General features: G+C 40.2%; 1 protein-coding gene across 6 annotated transcripts in view; it reads right to left on the bottom strand.

Moving 5' to 3' along the window:
* The window catches only part of ACBD6 (acyl-CoA binding domain containing 6), a 209,131-nt gene that overhangs the window by 2,352 nt on the left and 191,185 nt on the right, over positions 1–15,594 (bottom strand). For 2 of the 6 annotated variants that reach the window (XM_082701761.1, XM_082701759.1), the window contains one exon: positions 939–5,839. The exons of 3 other annotated variants lie outside the window; for them this stretch is intronic. In XM_082701761.1, the coding sequence (XP_082557887.1) occupies positions 5,772–5,839 (68 nt within the window). In that variant the 3' untranslated portion in view covers positions 939–5,771. Of the gene's footprint in view, positions 1–938; positions 5,840–15,594 lie in introns of those variants that run through there. One more of the 6 variants, XR_014303662.1, reaches the window with a different exon arrangement.

Raw genomic sequence — 15,594 nt, forward strand, 5'->3', positions numbered from 1 at the left:
CGGAGAGGCACACCCAGGGGTTCCAAAGATACTGGCAATGTTGCATTTCTTAAGCTAGGTGGTGGATACATTTTTTTCTAAAATTTTCATATACATTTTATATACTCTTTCATAGGGTGATAGAAAGGCAACAGCAAAAAGTCAAAAAAGAAAAGAAAAACAGAGAAAGAAGGGTAAGGAATTTGATTCAAAGGTCACTTTACTGAGCACACGCGACAGCTGTCCTATCAAGGATGCATTAAGATTCCTGTTTTGTGGAACTTATGAAAAAGCTGTGAGGCTAATATGTAAATCGGGCACTCAACACAAAAGAGTAACGCGCGTGTGCATGTGCACACACACACACACTCACACACACACACGCCCTCCTGCAAAGACGTGGGTTCCGGTGGGTGGAGAAGTTGAGGGATCAGGAAAAACACAAGTAGGTGGTACATAAGCTGAGCTCTAAAGGACAGAGTAAAATTCCCGGTAACCGGAGACAGAAAGGCATCGTGGAGAGAAAGCATCGCCGACAGAGGGACCGAGGGAGGGCCCTGGGAAAATCAGAGGGGGTGGACCTGAGTCCAACCGTGCAGGGCTGCGAGAGCCTTAGGAAGCCATGCTGAGAAGTGTGGTTTTGTCTGCATTTATAAGGAAGGAAATGGTGTGATCTGGCCTCTGTGCACGGGTGATAATTCTAAAAAGAGTGACTTGGGCAGCCTAGAAATTGGTGGCAGGCAGATGAGCTTGGAGACTATGACTATTTTAGGAGGCTTGAAATTTGCCAGTGTCAGCATGAATATAAAGGGACTGAACAAGAGCCACTGAAATTCTTGTGGACGGGACACAGCAAGTACTGGGCAGACTTTGAAAAAATATCCATGAACACGAAATTTAATAATTAATGAAGCTGATATAATGTTATATTTACAGTTAAACATTTAGTTATTTTGCAATTTTCTTTTTTTTTGGGAACTAGAGATTTTTATTTTAGGTTTCAAATATTTTTAGAGGTTTTTGAAAAGCCCAGAGGCCCACCACTTGTGATCATAATGCTTACTGAATAAAATGGCCCAAGTTTTTCTATACTTGATATGAAACTCAGATACCATAAAGAAATTTACTGATACATCTGAATTCATAGAAACCTAAAACTGATAAATTTGAACACATAAAAATTTAAAACAGCTATACCACACACACACAAAATATGATATATAATGGTAAGTCATAAACTAGGGAACATTCACATATATAACACATACAAGAGCTAATAACCTTAATATTTAAAAAGCATTAACAAATCAAAAGAACAGGCAGGGTTGTCTGAGTGTCTCAGTAGGTTAAGTACCTGAGTTTTGATTTTGGGTCAGATCATGATCTCGGGGTTGTGAGATCAAGCCTTATGTCAGGTTCTATGCTGGGCGTGGAGCCGCCTTAAGATTCTTTCTCTCCCTCTCCTTCTGCACCTACCCCAACTCTCTTAAAAAAAAAAAAAGAAAAAGAAAAAAGAACAATGGGCAAAAGAATTACAGGAACCAAAGATGACACCCATGTTTTTAGTAGAGGAGACTTGTGCTCTGTCTCTCTCCCTCTCAAATAAAAAAAAAAAAAAAAAAAGATTTATTTATTTGAGAGAAAGAGCCAGAGGGGAGGAGCAAAGGGAGAGGGAGAAGCAGGTTCCCTTGAGTGGGGAGTCTGATGCAGGGCTCGATCCCAGGACCCTGAGATCATGACCTGAGCTGAAGGCAGGTGGTTAACTGACTGAGTCACCCAGGCGCCCCTCAAAAAAATAAATACAATCTAAAAAATAAATATACAAGTAACTCTTATAGCTCAACAATAAGCAAATAAGTAACTGGATTAAAAATCGGGCCAGAGACCTTAATTGACACCTCACCACAGAAGATACACAGATGGCAAATAAGCTTATGAAAAGGTATCCCACAACACATCAGGGAAATGTAAATTAAAAGAACAATGAGATACCACTACACACCTATCGGAATGGCCAACATGTGGGACATGTCAACACCAAATGCTGGTAACAATGTGGAACAAGAGGAGCTCGCTCAGTGCTGGTGGGAATGCAGAAGGGTACAGCCATTTGGAAGACAGTGTGGTAGTTTCTTACAAAACGAAATACATACACCCTTACCATATGATCCAGCAACCATGCTCCTTAGTGTCTACCCAAGGGAGCTAAAAACCTATGTCCACTCAAAAACCTGCACATGAATGTTCATAGCAGCTTAAATCATCTTTGCCAAAACTTGAAGCAACCAAGACGTCCTTCAGTAGGGGAATAGGTATAAAAGCTATGGTACACCTATCTAGACAGTATAGTATTACTTAACACTAAAAGGAAATGAGCTATCAAGCTATCAAAGGGCATGAAGAAACCTTAAATGTGTATTACTAAGTGAGAATCCAATTTGAAAAGGTTACCTACTGTATGATTCCAACAATGTGTACCTTCTGGAAAAGGCAAAACTATGGAAATAGTTAAAAGATCAGTGGTTTCCAGAGGCTGGAGGTGAGGGAGGGACAAACAGGCAGGACACAGTAGATTTTTAGGGCAGTGAAAATACTCTAGATGATATCAAAATGACAGATACATGTCACTTTATACTTACCCACAGAATACACAATGCCAAGAGTGAATCATAATGTAAACTTTGGGTGATTATATTACGATATGATAATAATTTTATGGTATGTAGGTTCATCAACTGTAACAAACATACCAGTCTGATGAGGGATGTTGATAATGAAAGAGCATGAGAACTGCCTGTTGTGAGGAAAAAGTCTCACACATGGTGACCAGAAGTGAAGTGTGGTAGTGTGAGGGTACAGGAAAGACACACAGGGAGTGTCTCTGTTCTTTAGAGGGAGGTTATCCATGGGGTGAGGGGTAGATGGAAAATCTCTGGACCTTTCCCTCAATTTTGCTGTGAACCTACAACTGCTCTAAAAGTCCTAACCCACCAAGCACTGGTAATTGGGTCTGTTTCTAGGTTATCTATCATGTTTCACTGATTTACACACCTATCCTTATATTAAATACCACAGTGTCTTGATGTTTGTACAAGTCCTGAAGTAAGGGTATGCCCTCCATCTGGTTCCTTTCTTTTTCCATACAAGTTTTAGAATAAGCTTGTACATTTTTTTCAGAAAGTCCTGCTGGAATTCTGATTGGGAGTGCATATGGATCAATTTGGGGAGAGTGGAGAGCTTAACAGCATTAAGTCTTCTGGCCCATAAACAGTAGTATGTCTGGCCACTCACTTAGATTTCCCTTAGTTTCTCTGAGCAGTGTTTGGGAGTTTTCAAGCATATAAACTGTGCATTTGATTTACCCTTGGCTTTTAATTTTTTTGAGGCTCTTATAAATGGTATTTTTTAAAAAATTTCAATTTCTAATTGGTTCACTGAAAGTATGAAGGAAAACAACTGATATCTGTATATTGACCTGGTTTTTGACTTTTAATTTCCAATTGTTCATTACCCGTGTATAGAAACTTTTTGATTTTTGTATATTGATTTTCTTCCCTGCAAACTTGCTGAACTCAACTCATTAATTCTAATAGGTTTTTAAAAAACAGATTCTTTGGGGGTGTTCTACATAGGTGTCACATCATCTGTGAATAAAGTTCTATTTCTTCTTTCTAAATCCATCTGCCTTTTACTCATTTATTTTGCCTTAAGGCACTGGCTAGACTTCCAGTATGATACTGAATCAAAGGGGAAGTGACCTCTCTGCCTTGTTCCCAGTCAGAAGGAGAGCATTCAGCCTTTCGCTATTAAGAATGATGTTAGCTATCAATTACTTCAGGTTGAGAAAGTTCCCTTCTATTCCTCCTTCTATTCCTGCATTTTTTTTTTTTAAATCATGAAGGGAAGTTGGATTTTATCAATTGTTTTTCCTATATACATGGAGTTGGTCATATGTTTTGTTTTGGTTTTGATCTGTTGATATGGTGAAATACAGTGATTTTCAAGTGCTGAACCAACCTTGCATTCCTGGGATAAAGATACTGGAGTATGATTTATTATTTTTTTGTATATTGCTGGGTTCACTTCACTAATATTTTATTAAAGATGTTTGCATTCGGGTGCCTGTGGGCTCAGTCAGTTGAGCAAACCAACTCTTGGTTTCAGGTCCAGGGTCATGAGACAGAGCCCGCGGTTGGGCTCCAGACTCAGCAGGAGAGCTGCTTGAGATTCTCTCCCTCCCTTGGCCCCTCCCTCTGGCTCATGATCTCTCTCAGAATTAATTAAAAAAAAAAAAGATGTTTGCATCTATATTCATGGGAGATACTGGCCTGCAGTTTTCTTTTCCTCTAGGGTCTTTCTGGTTTTGGTATTAGGGTAATGTCAGCCTCATAGAATGAACTGGACAGCATTCCGTCTTTTATTTTCTGATAGAGTTAATGTGTAGAATTAGTTTTATTTCTTCCTTAAACATCTAGTAGAATGCATCAGTGAAGCAATCAGGGCCTGGTGATTTTACTGTGGAAAGATTTTAGCTCCAAATTCAATGTCTTTAATACATGATATATGGCTACCTAGGTTATCAATTTCTTTTGAGTTTGTGCCTTTAAGAAATGTGTTCATTTCCTCTAAGTTATCTAATTTATTGCTATGAAGTTATTTACAATGTCCTATTATTTGCTTCATAATATCTGTACGATCTATTATGTCTCCTTTTCATTCCTGAAATTGATAATTTGTTTCTTTTTTAAAATTATTATTATTTTTTTATTGCTCTGGCTAGGGGTCTATCAGTTTTATTATTTCAAAGGTTTTAAATGATTTCATGGATTTTCTCATTGATTTCTGGTTTTCTATTTCAATGGTCTCTGTTCTAATCTTATTTTATGTTTATGCTTATCTTGGGCTTAATTTGTTTTCTCTAACCTTTGAAAAGTAGAATCTTAGCTCATTGACTTGAGGGCTTTCTTCTTTTCTAATAAAAGCATTTAATTTCCCTCTAAACACTGCTCTAGCTGCATCCCAAAATTCTGATAGCGTGTTTGCTTTTCATTCAGTTTTAAAATATTTTGTAATTTCCCTTGGAATTTCATTTTTGACCTATGAGTTCCTCAGAAGTGTGTTTAGGGTTCTGACAATTGTGGGGGCAGGGCAGTTTCCAGATACGTGTCTGTTACTGATTTCTAATTTAATTCTGTGGTGATCACAGAGCAAACTTTGTATGATTTAAAAAATATTTGTTGAAGTCTGTTTTATGGCCTAGAATATGGTCTATCTTGGCAAGTGTTCCATGTGTACTTGAAAGTATTCTGTTTCTTAGAGGGAGTGTTCTGTAGATGGCCTACGGATCTGAAGATGATAATTAAGTCAAGTTGGTAGACTGTACTGTTCAATTCTTCCATATCCTTGCTGAATTTTTATCCACTTGCTCTATCCATTACTGATTTATAGCCTGACAGTGAGGTTTTTTTTCCTTGCTACTCTGTGTCTCGTAATTTTGACTGAATGCAGAACCCTGTAAGGTCGCAGGGCAGTGGAGACTACACTAAATAACAGTATTCACACCCAGAAAAACCTATGCCTCTTTTGCTGTCATGCGGTTGGGATGGGTGCTGAATCAGTCTGGTCCACAGCTGAACCAGGTCTGGATTTTGCCATTGCTAGAGGTGACTTCAGGGCGTCACACACTTCAGATTCCTCCGGCTGTGGGCTGCTGCTACCTTCAGTTTCGTGTGTGGCCACAGATGGGGGCTTTGTTTGTTTGTTTTTCCAGTATTCTTGCTCCACCCTCAGCTTTAGGAGACTCTGCATCTGCTACAGAGGGCGTCTCTCTGCACTCGAGCTCCTTCCCCACAGGCAGCAGTGCTGCTGCTTACTGCTCAGTTTCCCGGGGGAGTGGAATAGAGTTTTTTTGTCCTTCTGGGCTGGTCTCAGTCTTAGGCAGAGGTGGGGATTTCTCAGTGTTCCTGCATTCCTGCCTCCCACCCCCAAACGTACAAAACACCACCCTGTGTGAGGGAACAACGTCTGAGGAGGGACAGAGTTCTGTGCCCTGCTCTCAGTGGCAAGAGATCTGTTTCTGGGTCAGCGCAGGGCTCCCTGTCTTTCCCAAGTGGCAGAAAGCTTGCTTTTACTCCCCCTCCCAAAGCAGAGGATATCTTCCCGGACCTAGGGACAGGAGAAGAGGACAGAAAAGTTTTCTGCTCTCCCTGAGAGGCTTTTAAGGCATTTTGCTTCACATGAAATAAGAAATCAGAGAAGTGGCAGGATTTCAGGCCTGGGTGACACTGAGAAGGGCTCTCTCTCTTCTCAATTCCTCCATGGTTTTCCTAGTCGGTGAAAAGGGGCATGTGAGGGCACCTGGGTGGCTCAGTGGGTTAAGCCGCTGCCTTCGGCTCGGATCATGATCTCAGGGTCCTGGGATCGAGTCCCGCATCGGGCTCTCTGCTCAGCGGGGAGCCTGCTTCCCTCTCTCTCTGCCTGCCTCTCAGTGTACTTGTGATTTCTCTCTGTCAAATAAATAAATAAAATATTAAAAAAAAAAAAGGGGCATGTGAATGAGGACTCACTCCTCTGGGGTCTGAGACTCCCGGTTACTATAGAATGTCACACTAGCTTACTTTAAGAATCTGTTAATTTTAGCCATCTCTGTACTGCTTTTATGGTGGCTGCCTCCTCCTGGGATGCTCCATCAAAGGTGAAACAGTTTGTGTGTCTCACTGGGGCTTGTCATTCTTTGGTATCCAGTTTACCTTGCTGCCATGCAACCTCTGCTATCTGAAGGGTTCGAGAACTTACTTAATAATCTTGTAGATTTTTTATCCTTTTCTTCTTGTTAGTACGGGAGCATCACTCTCTTGCATTTCTCTCCATTTCAAGGGGAAGTAGGAATTCTGGGTGGCTCAGTTGGTTAAGTGTCTGCCTTTGGCTTGGGTCATGTTCCTGGAGTCCTGGGATCGAGCCCACACTGGGCTGCCTGTTCAGTGGGGAGTCTGCTTCTCCCTCTTCCTCTGCTGCCCCCCCTGCTTGTGCTCTCTCTCTCTCTGTTAGATGAATAAAATATTTTCAAGTGGAAGTAGAACACTATGGGAGTTAGGTTTGATTTTTTTTTTTTTAAGATTTTACTTATTTGAGAGACAGACAGAGAGAGCACAAGTGGGAAGGGGCCGAGTGGTAGGGAGAAAGAATCTGCAGTGATCATGGCGTCCGCCACGGGGCTCGATTCCATGACAGTGAGACCATGACCTGAGCTGAAACCAAGAGTTGGATGCTTAACTGACCGAGCCACCTGGGCGCCCTGGGAGTTTGGTTTTAAATGATTTAGTAGTGATATTTCTTCTTTTGCTCTTTGTTGTTACTCAGATAAAGACAGTTTCTCTGGCTCCCTTCTTTGCTGGTGGCTGCTTCCTCCGGGCTCCCTGCTATAAGCTGTTAAATGGCATAAAGCCAGCAGCCAAAATCACGTTGTGATGAGTTATAAACCTGGGACAGCTTTGGCCAGCCTTTAGATCACCTGCCTTGACAAACTCAGGCACCAAACCCTACTACGTAATAGCACAGGCTCAGAGGGAGTTCTGTGTGCTAGAGGTGGAGGGCAGAATTTTACTCTGAGCTGAACGCTATCTCTGCCTCCAGGGGTGTGGGATTTCTTAGAGGGCTACCAGGATTATCAATGCTAAATCAACATTTGATGAATGAATGAATAAATAAATAGAGAGTGGGAGAAAAGGTATAAAAAGGCAAGAATTGCCTATTCCAGTCCTGGGACAGGCGTTAATGAGCTAAGATTACATTCTGCACGTAAGTCACAGACAGAATATCTTTACCAAGGCCCAGGATTCAACAGAAATGATATAGGATTATAAGAGCCCTTGAAGAATTTAAAATAATCTCTCCCAAATAATATAATGGACACTTTAATTTTACATTTCTGAAAGGTTTTACCATGAATCACTGTACACCAAATTAGATTCCAATGGAAGGCAGTCTCTTACCAAATATAACAAAGTTAAAGACACATTGCCTAGTGTCAAGTAGTTGAGAGAAGAGGGTATTTATCCTGCATAGAACTAGCTACATGACATTTATGTTTTGAGAAATAATCATTTAACCTTTTTGCCGCAGCTATCAGTTTCAACTTATTGTAAGAAACACTTAGTTGGGTTTTAAAATTGGAACTTTTAAAGCAGTATCAGGGGAATAAATTTCCAAGTGTATAAATCTGTAATACAGGATAATAATGACCACTGTCCGATCACACTTCTCAAGTCTAACCCAACACTTGAGACTCCTAAGCATGAAGATCAAGGCTAACTCGATGTATACTACAGCTGAAGACACTAAGCCGGCTGTCTCAGACAAAGAAGCATTAATTTCACATATGCCATATTGTGAAGTGACTTTTCCAGCTGTGAGATTTGATATAACGGTATGAGTACTAACTCAGGAGTAGAGCTTACATTTTTAAGTTCCACATGTGGAGGACCACAGCCAACCAGCTGAGAAAAGGCTAAGGTGGCCATCTGACAATCCCCTACCCCAAACAATGTGAAGGGAATTTTAACTATAAAGTAAATTAGGAAGTTCAGGGGGCACCTGGCTGGCTCAGTCGGTACAGCATGCCACTCTTGATCTCGGGGTCATGAGTTCAAGCCCCACACTGGGTGTGGAGCCTACTTAAAAAAAAAAAAAAAAAAAAAGAAGAAATAATAAATTCGGAAATTCAGGGTTGTAGAACAGTACTTCAGAGTGAAGGACAGGGTGTCCATTAAGAAAAGGAGTTTTATTAACAAAGGCCTGGGATTTATGCGGAGACAGGCCGACATGAGCACAGGCAATCAGGAAGTTGTAACAGACAGAAAAAAAGGGAAGAGGAAGACTCATTTCAAGGACAAGAGAACACCACACAGGTGAATCACATTCTGGTAAGAAGACGGCATCAGTTATGTTTGTGACAGACAAGGTGTTGCGTGTTCCAAGGCTTTGCCAACTGGCAAAGATAGGCACCCAACAAATCGTTTTTGAAAAAAAATATGCTTTGTCCCCCGCCTTGCTGGTGAGCTACTTGGTCACATGCTTTGTTAGATTCTCCTCTCCATCCAGCACGGTGCTGGGAACTTAGTATTTGCTCAAAATTCATTAGTTAATTGATTTCTCCGCCTTTGGCATCTTCAGTAAAGCACAATTCACAAGGCAGAGTCATCTTTTCAGGAACGTGTGAGCTGCCCAACCCCTCAAAACGGACAAAGGCAAAGGAGAGGAGAGAGGGATGAGAAGGTGCTAACATTTTGCCAAATTAATGAGGGGATATATTGGTGCCCACAATGTGCTGGGAAATACAAAACCAGTCACAAGCCTGTCTCGGAAAAGCTTGAGCAAGTCTACAGGGATTAGAACAGTTGCTGAATTTATAGCACCCTGGGAACCTCTATTTGTCAAGTGCCACAGAGGCAGCCCTGACACTGGCACAGGTGAAGATGAATTTTCATTCAGAGCAGCGAGCCTTCTGACTCCATTAATCCTCAGGGTTTTGATGATGAATTTCTTTCTTTTTTTATTTTATTTATTTTCACTCTAATGCCTCCTCCCACTGCCCTGTAACAGTGTGGAAGGAACAGAACAGATGGTGCTTTACGTGGAAGCCCGAGGGCTCATGAGGATACAAAGCCTGCCCACTCTGAAATCACATGACTGCACGTGCAAGGAAAAGCCTTGATTTCCCCTGGGAGACACAGATGCAATGATGTTAGTATTCCCAGCGGAGGGAAAGGGGGGGGAAGGCTAACAGGCCATTTACAAGGAAGACCACACTTACACTAATATACTCTTCAGCAAGAACCGTGTTTAATCACATAACAACAGGAGGACTGATATGTGAAGATTAAAAAACACCAAAGTGAAATAGAGGCAAGTAAGGGTTTTAGTATGCTGTTATGCAAAGCCTAGTTAGAATGAACTAGAGAAGACATACAGTAGTCGAATACTGGCCTCTAGTTAACCTGCCATTGGCTCTGACCCAGTTTTAATCGGAAGAAGCCAGGATTTACAACCTGCTTAAGGATGGAGTTTGACAACTGCTATAATCAGAAGAGCTGTCAACACAAGGACAGCTGTCAAGCCAAACTGTAATTCATAAAAAATAATAGCTAAGCCCCTAAGATATCCCCAACATTGTCTGTACTTACTGGATTTAACTATACTTACAGTTTTATGAAAGTTACAAAAATAGGCTAAGGGTCCTAAAATCAAGTAAGATCAAATAAAAAAAAAATAGCTATGGAGTACCTATTAAATTAAAAAGGTTAAACAATACTAACTGATTAAATGAATAAAATATGCCCAGCAGCTTTCTAGCACGTAGAGTTTAATAAATGGTTGTTGTTATTATTACATGCCCAACTCCTCTTTGATGACCTTAAAAACTGGCAAAAGTCTAGTGACCTAGTAAAAAAAATCTTAATTAAAAATGAATCACTCCTATAAGTGATTATTAATGAAATTTAAAATCTTAATTTCATGAAATATTCTTGAGTTGTCAGAATATTTTAGTTTTATATATTTGTAATGTCAAAACCTCTTAACTAATGATATTACTTTAGTGTTTAATTATCTTGATTATAATACACATGGTATTTGTTTTGTTCTTTCTGCAACGAATAATATAATCTGAGAGACAGAAATAGAGGTTGTTTTACTAGATCAATTTTGGGCAGGATTCTTGAATCAGAGATAATTTTTATTAACGTCACAACTCTCAGTGAACAGAAGCAAGAATATAAAAGCACATGGATGGACACAGATATGGATAAAGTATAGTTTAGAAAAATAGCCTTGACTCACTAAGGCAACCAATGATAAAGAATTTTAATTTGTTTTATTTCTACAAAGGATTATCACCCAGAAAATAATGACTACTTTAAAAGTTTACCAGGACTGTAATTACTTATGAAATTATGAAAACAGAACTGGAAGTGGAATCTGAAGACCTGGACAAGTGCCTTGGCTCTGCCACTACAACCTGTATTACCCTGTCAAGGTCACTTGGCCCCTCCAGACTTCAGTTTTTCACTTGCGAATGCAGAAAACAAGGCCTAGGTCAGATTCTGTTGGAAAAGTTAAGAGATTATGTATATGAAAACAGTATCACTACCACCACCTTATATCTATCCGGGTTTGGGGCTCTTCTGTGTCTAAGCATTTTATTAGAATATTTATAAATCAAATACAGAAGAGGACCAAACTCATACATACAAATTTTCTTAAGATAAATTTATCCTTATAACTAGCACACAGATGAAGAATGAGATCATTATTAGAATCTCAGAAGCACTGCTGCCCTTCCAAATATCACCTATCTATTATCCCAAGGAAACCAGGATCCCATTTACTGATGCTGAAGATGAGTTTTTCCTGTTTTTGACCTTCATGTAAGTGGATGCTTAGAACTCTAGTGTCTGGCATCTTGAACTCAAGAGTGTGGGATTCATCCGAGGTGTTGCGTGTAGTTAGTCTTTTTTAATGCTGTATAGATTTCCATTGGATGAATATTTTACCTGATCAGATTCTCGTAATTCCTGAATCTGAAGATTTGAGTGTTTCATCAATTACAGAAACTATCAATAAATAGATCTTCAAATATTGATTCTTACCTAATTTCTCCTAGAACTCCTACTTAAAAATGCTGGACTTGATTATTTTACACTCCTGGTCTCTTCCACATTTTCCTTCATCTTCTGTACTGCCTTTAGAACTACCTTTCTGTTCACCATTTCTTTCTTAAACTTCTGCCAATTCTGCACTTTAACCTATCCGTTGTAAAAAAATTTTTTTTTAAAATTTATCAAAGTTCATATAGTTCTCTTGCAAATTTATCTGTTCTTTCTGGGAAAGTCTTGTTTGTATGTTTTTCACCCACTGATTTTACACAACTTCTGGTAACTTCTATCCAGTGGTTCCACTGAAGTTCTTAAAAGTCTAACCCTGAGGTTTACTATGTCTGCTGACAACCACTTAAGTAGATTTTGTAGTTTTGGAGTATAAGATCATTTTCAGCAGGGCTTCTTTCTATAGGACTTCTGTGCTGCCCTGGTTGAGAGGGTGTCCCTCAAGAGAAGTTTAGCATCTGCTTTCCCAGGTCCCTCATGGGTACCAGCCTATATCCTATGGCATAGGTTATGTGAATTTATTCACTTGATGGATTTATGAGATAGAGTATAAATTTAAACCCCAAACTCACATGAGATGGGGCCTTTCTCCCCCCCACTCAAAATTCTGGTGAATCGCAGGTAAGCTTCTTTGTCTTCCTTCCTTACACTGTTGGGCCAACTTTTTCTAACGTAATTAATTTTTAAAAAAGATTTTATTTCTTTACTTGAGAGAGGGTGATAGACAAAGAGGGTGACAGAGCAGGAATGAGCAGTAGCTGGGAGCAGAGGGAGAAGCAGGTTCCCAGCTCAGCGGGAAGCCTGACAAGGGGCTCAATCCCAGGACCCTGGATCATGACCTGAGCTGAAGGCAGATGCTCAACCAACCAAGCCACCTAGGAGCCCCAATTTTTTTTTTTTTTTTTTTTAAATGGAGGGTATAGCCCTTTGCGTGTCCTGGCCTATGTGCAGGGTCTCCATTCCAATGCCTCATTATTTCTCATTCAGGAGCATCCTTTCCAGCGGCACCACTGAAACCCAAGCCCATCGTTTTCCCACTTAGATGTGGTGTCAGCTCAAACAATTACCATTATGATTGTCTCATCCTCGCATTGTGGGTGGGAGTTCAAGACACCCAAAGTCTGGGGACATTCTTTCACCTTTAAAAGAAGATTTTTGGTGTATTTTATCTAGCCAACAGTAGGTGCTCAAAAATATTTGTTGAATGAATGACATATAATTAAATAAGTAAGTCATAGTCACAATACTAATAGAGCCTATGATATGATTTCAAGCAATTTAAAATTAATTTTCAGATAAATTATATATAACACTCAATGTCTCTTCCATATATATGTGTGTGTGTGTGTGTGTGTGTGTGTGTATAAAATCTCCAAATAGAGAAGTTATTAAAGGGCTTATAGGAAACCTTTTTATCCTATGCTTGTATCCTAGCCCTGCAATTCCTCTTCCCTCAGGCAAGCAACAATGCCTTTTTGTGTATTCTTTTGAGGTATCCTCTGCAGTTACTAGCAAATATACATAGATATATTTACGGTAGCACACTATATACACTGTTCTGCACCTTAATCCCTTAACAATGTATCTTAGAAAATTTTCCATATTAGTATATAAATAAAATACAGCTTATTCTGAAGCCTATCAGGAAGACTTTGGGAAAATTCCAAACCTGCTGCTATCTAGAAATGCATTTTGCGTATGTCAAGCTTAAATGGACACATTCCCACCTCCACAGAGGTGCTCACCCTGCGTGGTTAGCTATGGATGATGGGTGACTCATCTACATTTTCAGGGGCGCATTCAGTTGGCCTTAGCTGTGTCTACAGTTTCTGAATGGAGAATGAAAGGGAAGCACAACCCATGCCATAGAGAAGGCACTAAAAATATCTGAATGGTGGGTGAAACAGGAAAGAAGGGGATGAAAATCAGAACTGGGTTATTAGCAGAGGATGTGGCTACGCTGGCAGGGAATATCTCTCTAAGCAAAGCAATGAACTCTGACCTAATGGCAAATATTTTGGAGTAAAAGAGGTTTGCTTCTTGAAATCAGACATCAGGAAAAAGGGGTAGCCCTGAACTTTGCACTGAAAATGCCATAATCACTGTGAAGTTTCTTCCTTCCCCTAATTATCTGGGCTTGTCTGACTTAGGCCTGCTTGTCCCAAACTGCCATCACAACTGTGGATGTGGCTAAGAAAAGTTTTTTCCTGGGTCAAAAATTAGGGTTTAGAAGAGCCAGCTCTTGGTGATACTAGAGGCGCTAAATGCCAGAATAATCACATAAATGTGTTTGAGGAGTGAGCGGTAAGTGCTGTGGAAAGATGCAAGGGAAGGGACTTGCTTTTGTCTCAATTCCTAGTAAATCTAGAGATGTAGATTTGAATTCCCAGCTCCGTTAGGTAGGTTTATTAACTTTCCCCCTCATTTACAAAATGGGGAAACCAAAGCACTATTTTTTAAAAGATTTATTTATTTATTTATTTATTTATTTATTTATTTATTTGAGAGTGAGAGTGCACATGTGCACACACAGAAGCAGGGGGAGGTGCAGAGGGAGAGGGAGAGAAAGAATCTCAAGCAGACTCCCTGATGAGTGTGGAGCCCCACTCGGGGCTCACTCCCAGGCCCCTGAGATCATGATGCGACCTGATACCAAGAGTTAGAAGCTTAACCAACTGAGTCATCCAGGTGCCCCACACCACACCCTGTTTTAGAAGGCTGCTTACAGAGGGGGCCTAGAGCTTACTTTCCTGTATACTGCATTAATATGTACATTTTTAATGGTTCACCTTTCAAAGGCATTTGATAACATAAAATACATATATATGTATCAAGGTGTGTGTGTGTATAATTTTAATTAACAAATATTTTAAGTATGGCATAGAGAGGAATATAAAGGCTAATAAAACAAATTTTTGGCTATGACAAGTAATGTTGCAATAAATATTCTTAATCATGTCTCATCACATCCGTGTCCAGGAATATTTCTAGGTTATATAAAGAGAAGTGGAACTGTTGGGTTGGGTATGCGTACCTTCAATTTCACTAGATTTCGCCAAAGTGATCTCCCAGGTGGTGGTGACAGTTGATACTCCTCGTCAGCAAAGTGTGAGTGTTCCTGTTGCTCCACGTCCTCACACTAGTATTTATAGTTGTTTACTTGTTGCCAGTCTGACCAGTGTCAAGTTACATCTAAATGTCATAATCTGCATCCCATGATTATGGCTGGGAGACGGTTCTCCACGGGACTCTTGGTGATTCTGTACCTCTTGAGAACAAAGGTAAACACAGCTTCTGTTCCAGACTCTTTTTCAAGGATGCGTGTGTAGTGAACAGCCTTGGACAACAGAGGTAGTGTTTCTTCCAGGGTAGATTCCCCCCCTTTTTTTTTTTTTTTTAAGATTTTTACTTATTAATTTGAGAGAGAGAGTGAGCTCGAGGGGGAATGGCAGGGAGAGGGAGAAGCAGGCTCCCCTCTAAGCAGGGAGGTGGACGACGCAGGGCTTAATCCCATGACCCTGGGATCACAACCTGAGCCAAAGGTAGACACTTAACCAGCTGAGCCACCCAGGCGCCCCTAAGCTCAGGATTCCTAAGGCATGATATACTGTGTATGTAGTATCTACCTGAGCTGTTCTGCTTAGCTCCCACGGAACTCAAAAGGAAGTGACACAAACATCAAGCTCATACTGCTTGCTGTACTGTGAGTAAGTCTTGTGTTTTTTTACCAGAACCCAGGAAACCGTGCTGGGTTAACTTGTGAGTTTGTAAGCAGGGTATAATCCCAGATCAGTCATAGTTCTTGAGAGTGATGAGTGGGCCGAGGATCTTTTCTTGCTGTTTATTTGATTTTGGCTCTTCTCATCTTTGAACTATCCATTTTGGGGGTCTATTTTTCTATTTGATCGTCTTCCCCCCCCTTTTTTTTTTAAAGATTTTATATTTTATTTATTTA

Source organism: Mustela nivalis (genome assembly GCF_964662115.1).
Source record: "Mustela nivalis genome assembly, chromosome: 16".
NCBI lineage: Eukaryota > Metazoa > Chordata > Mammalia > Carnivora > Mustelidae > Mustela > Mustela nivalis.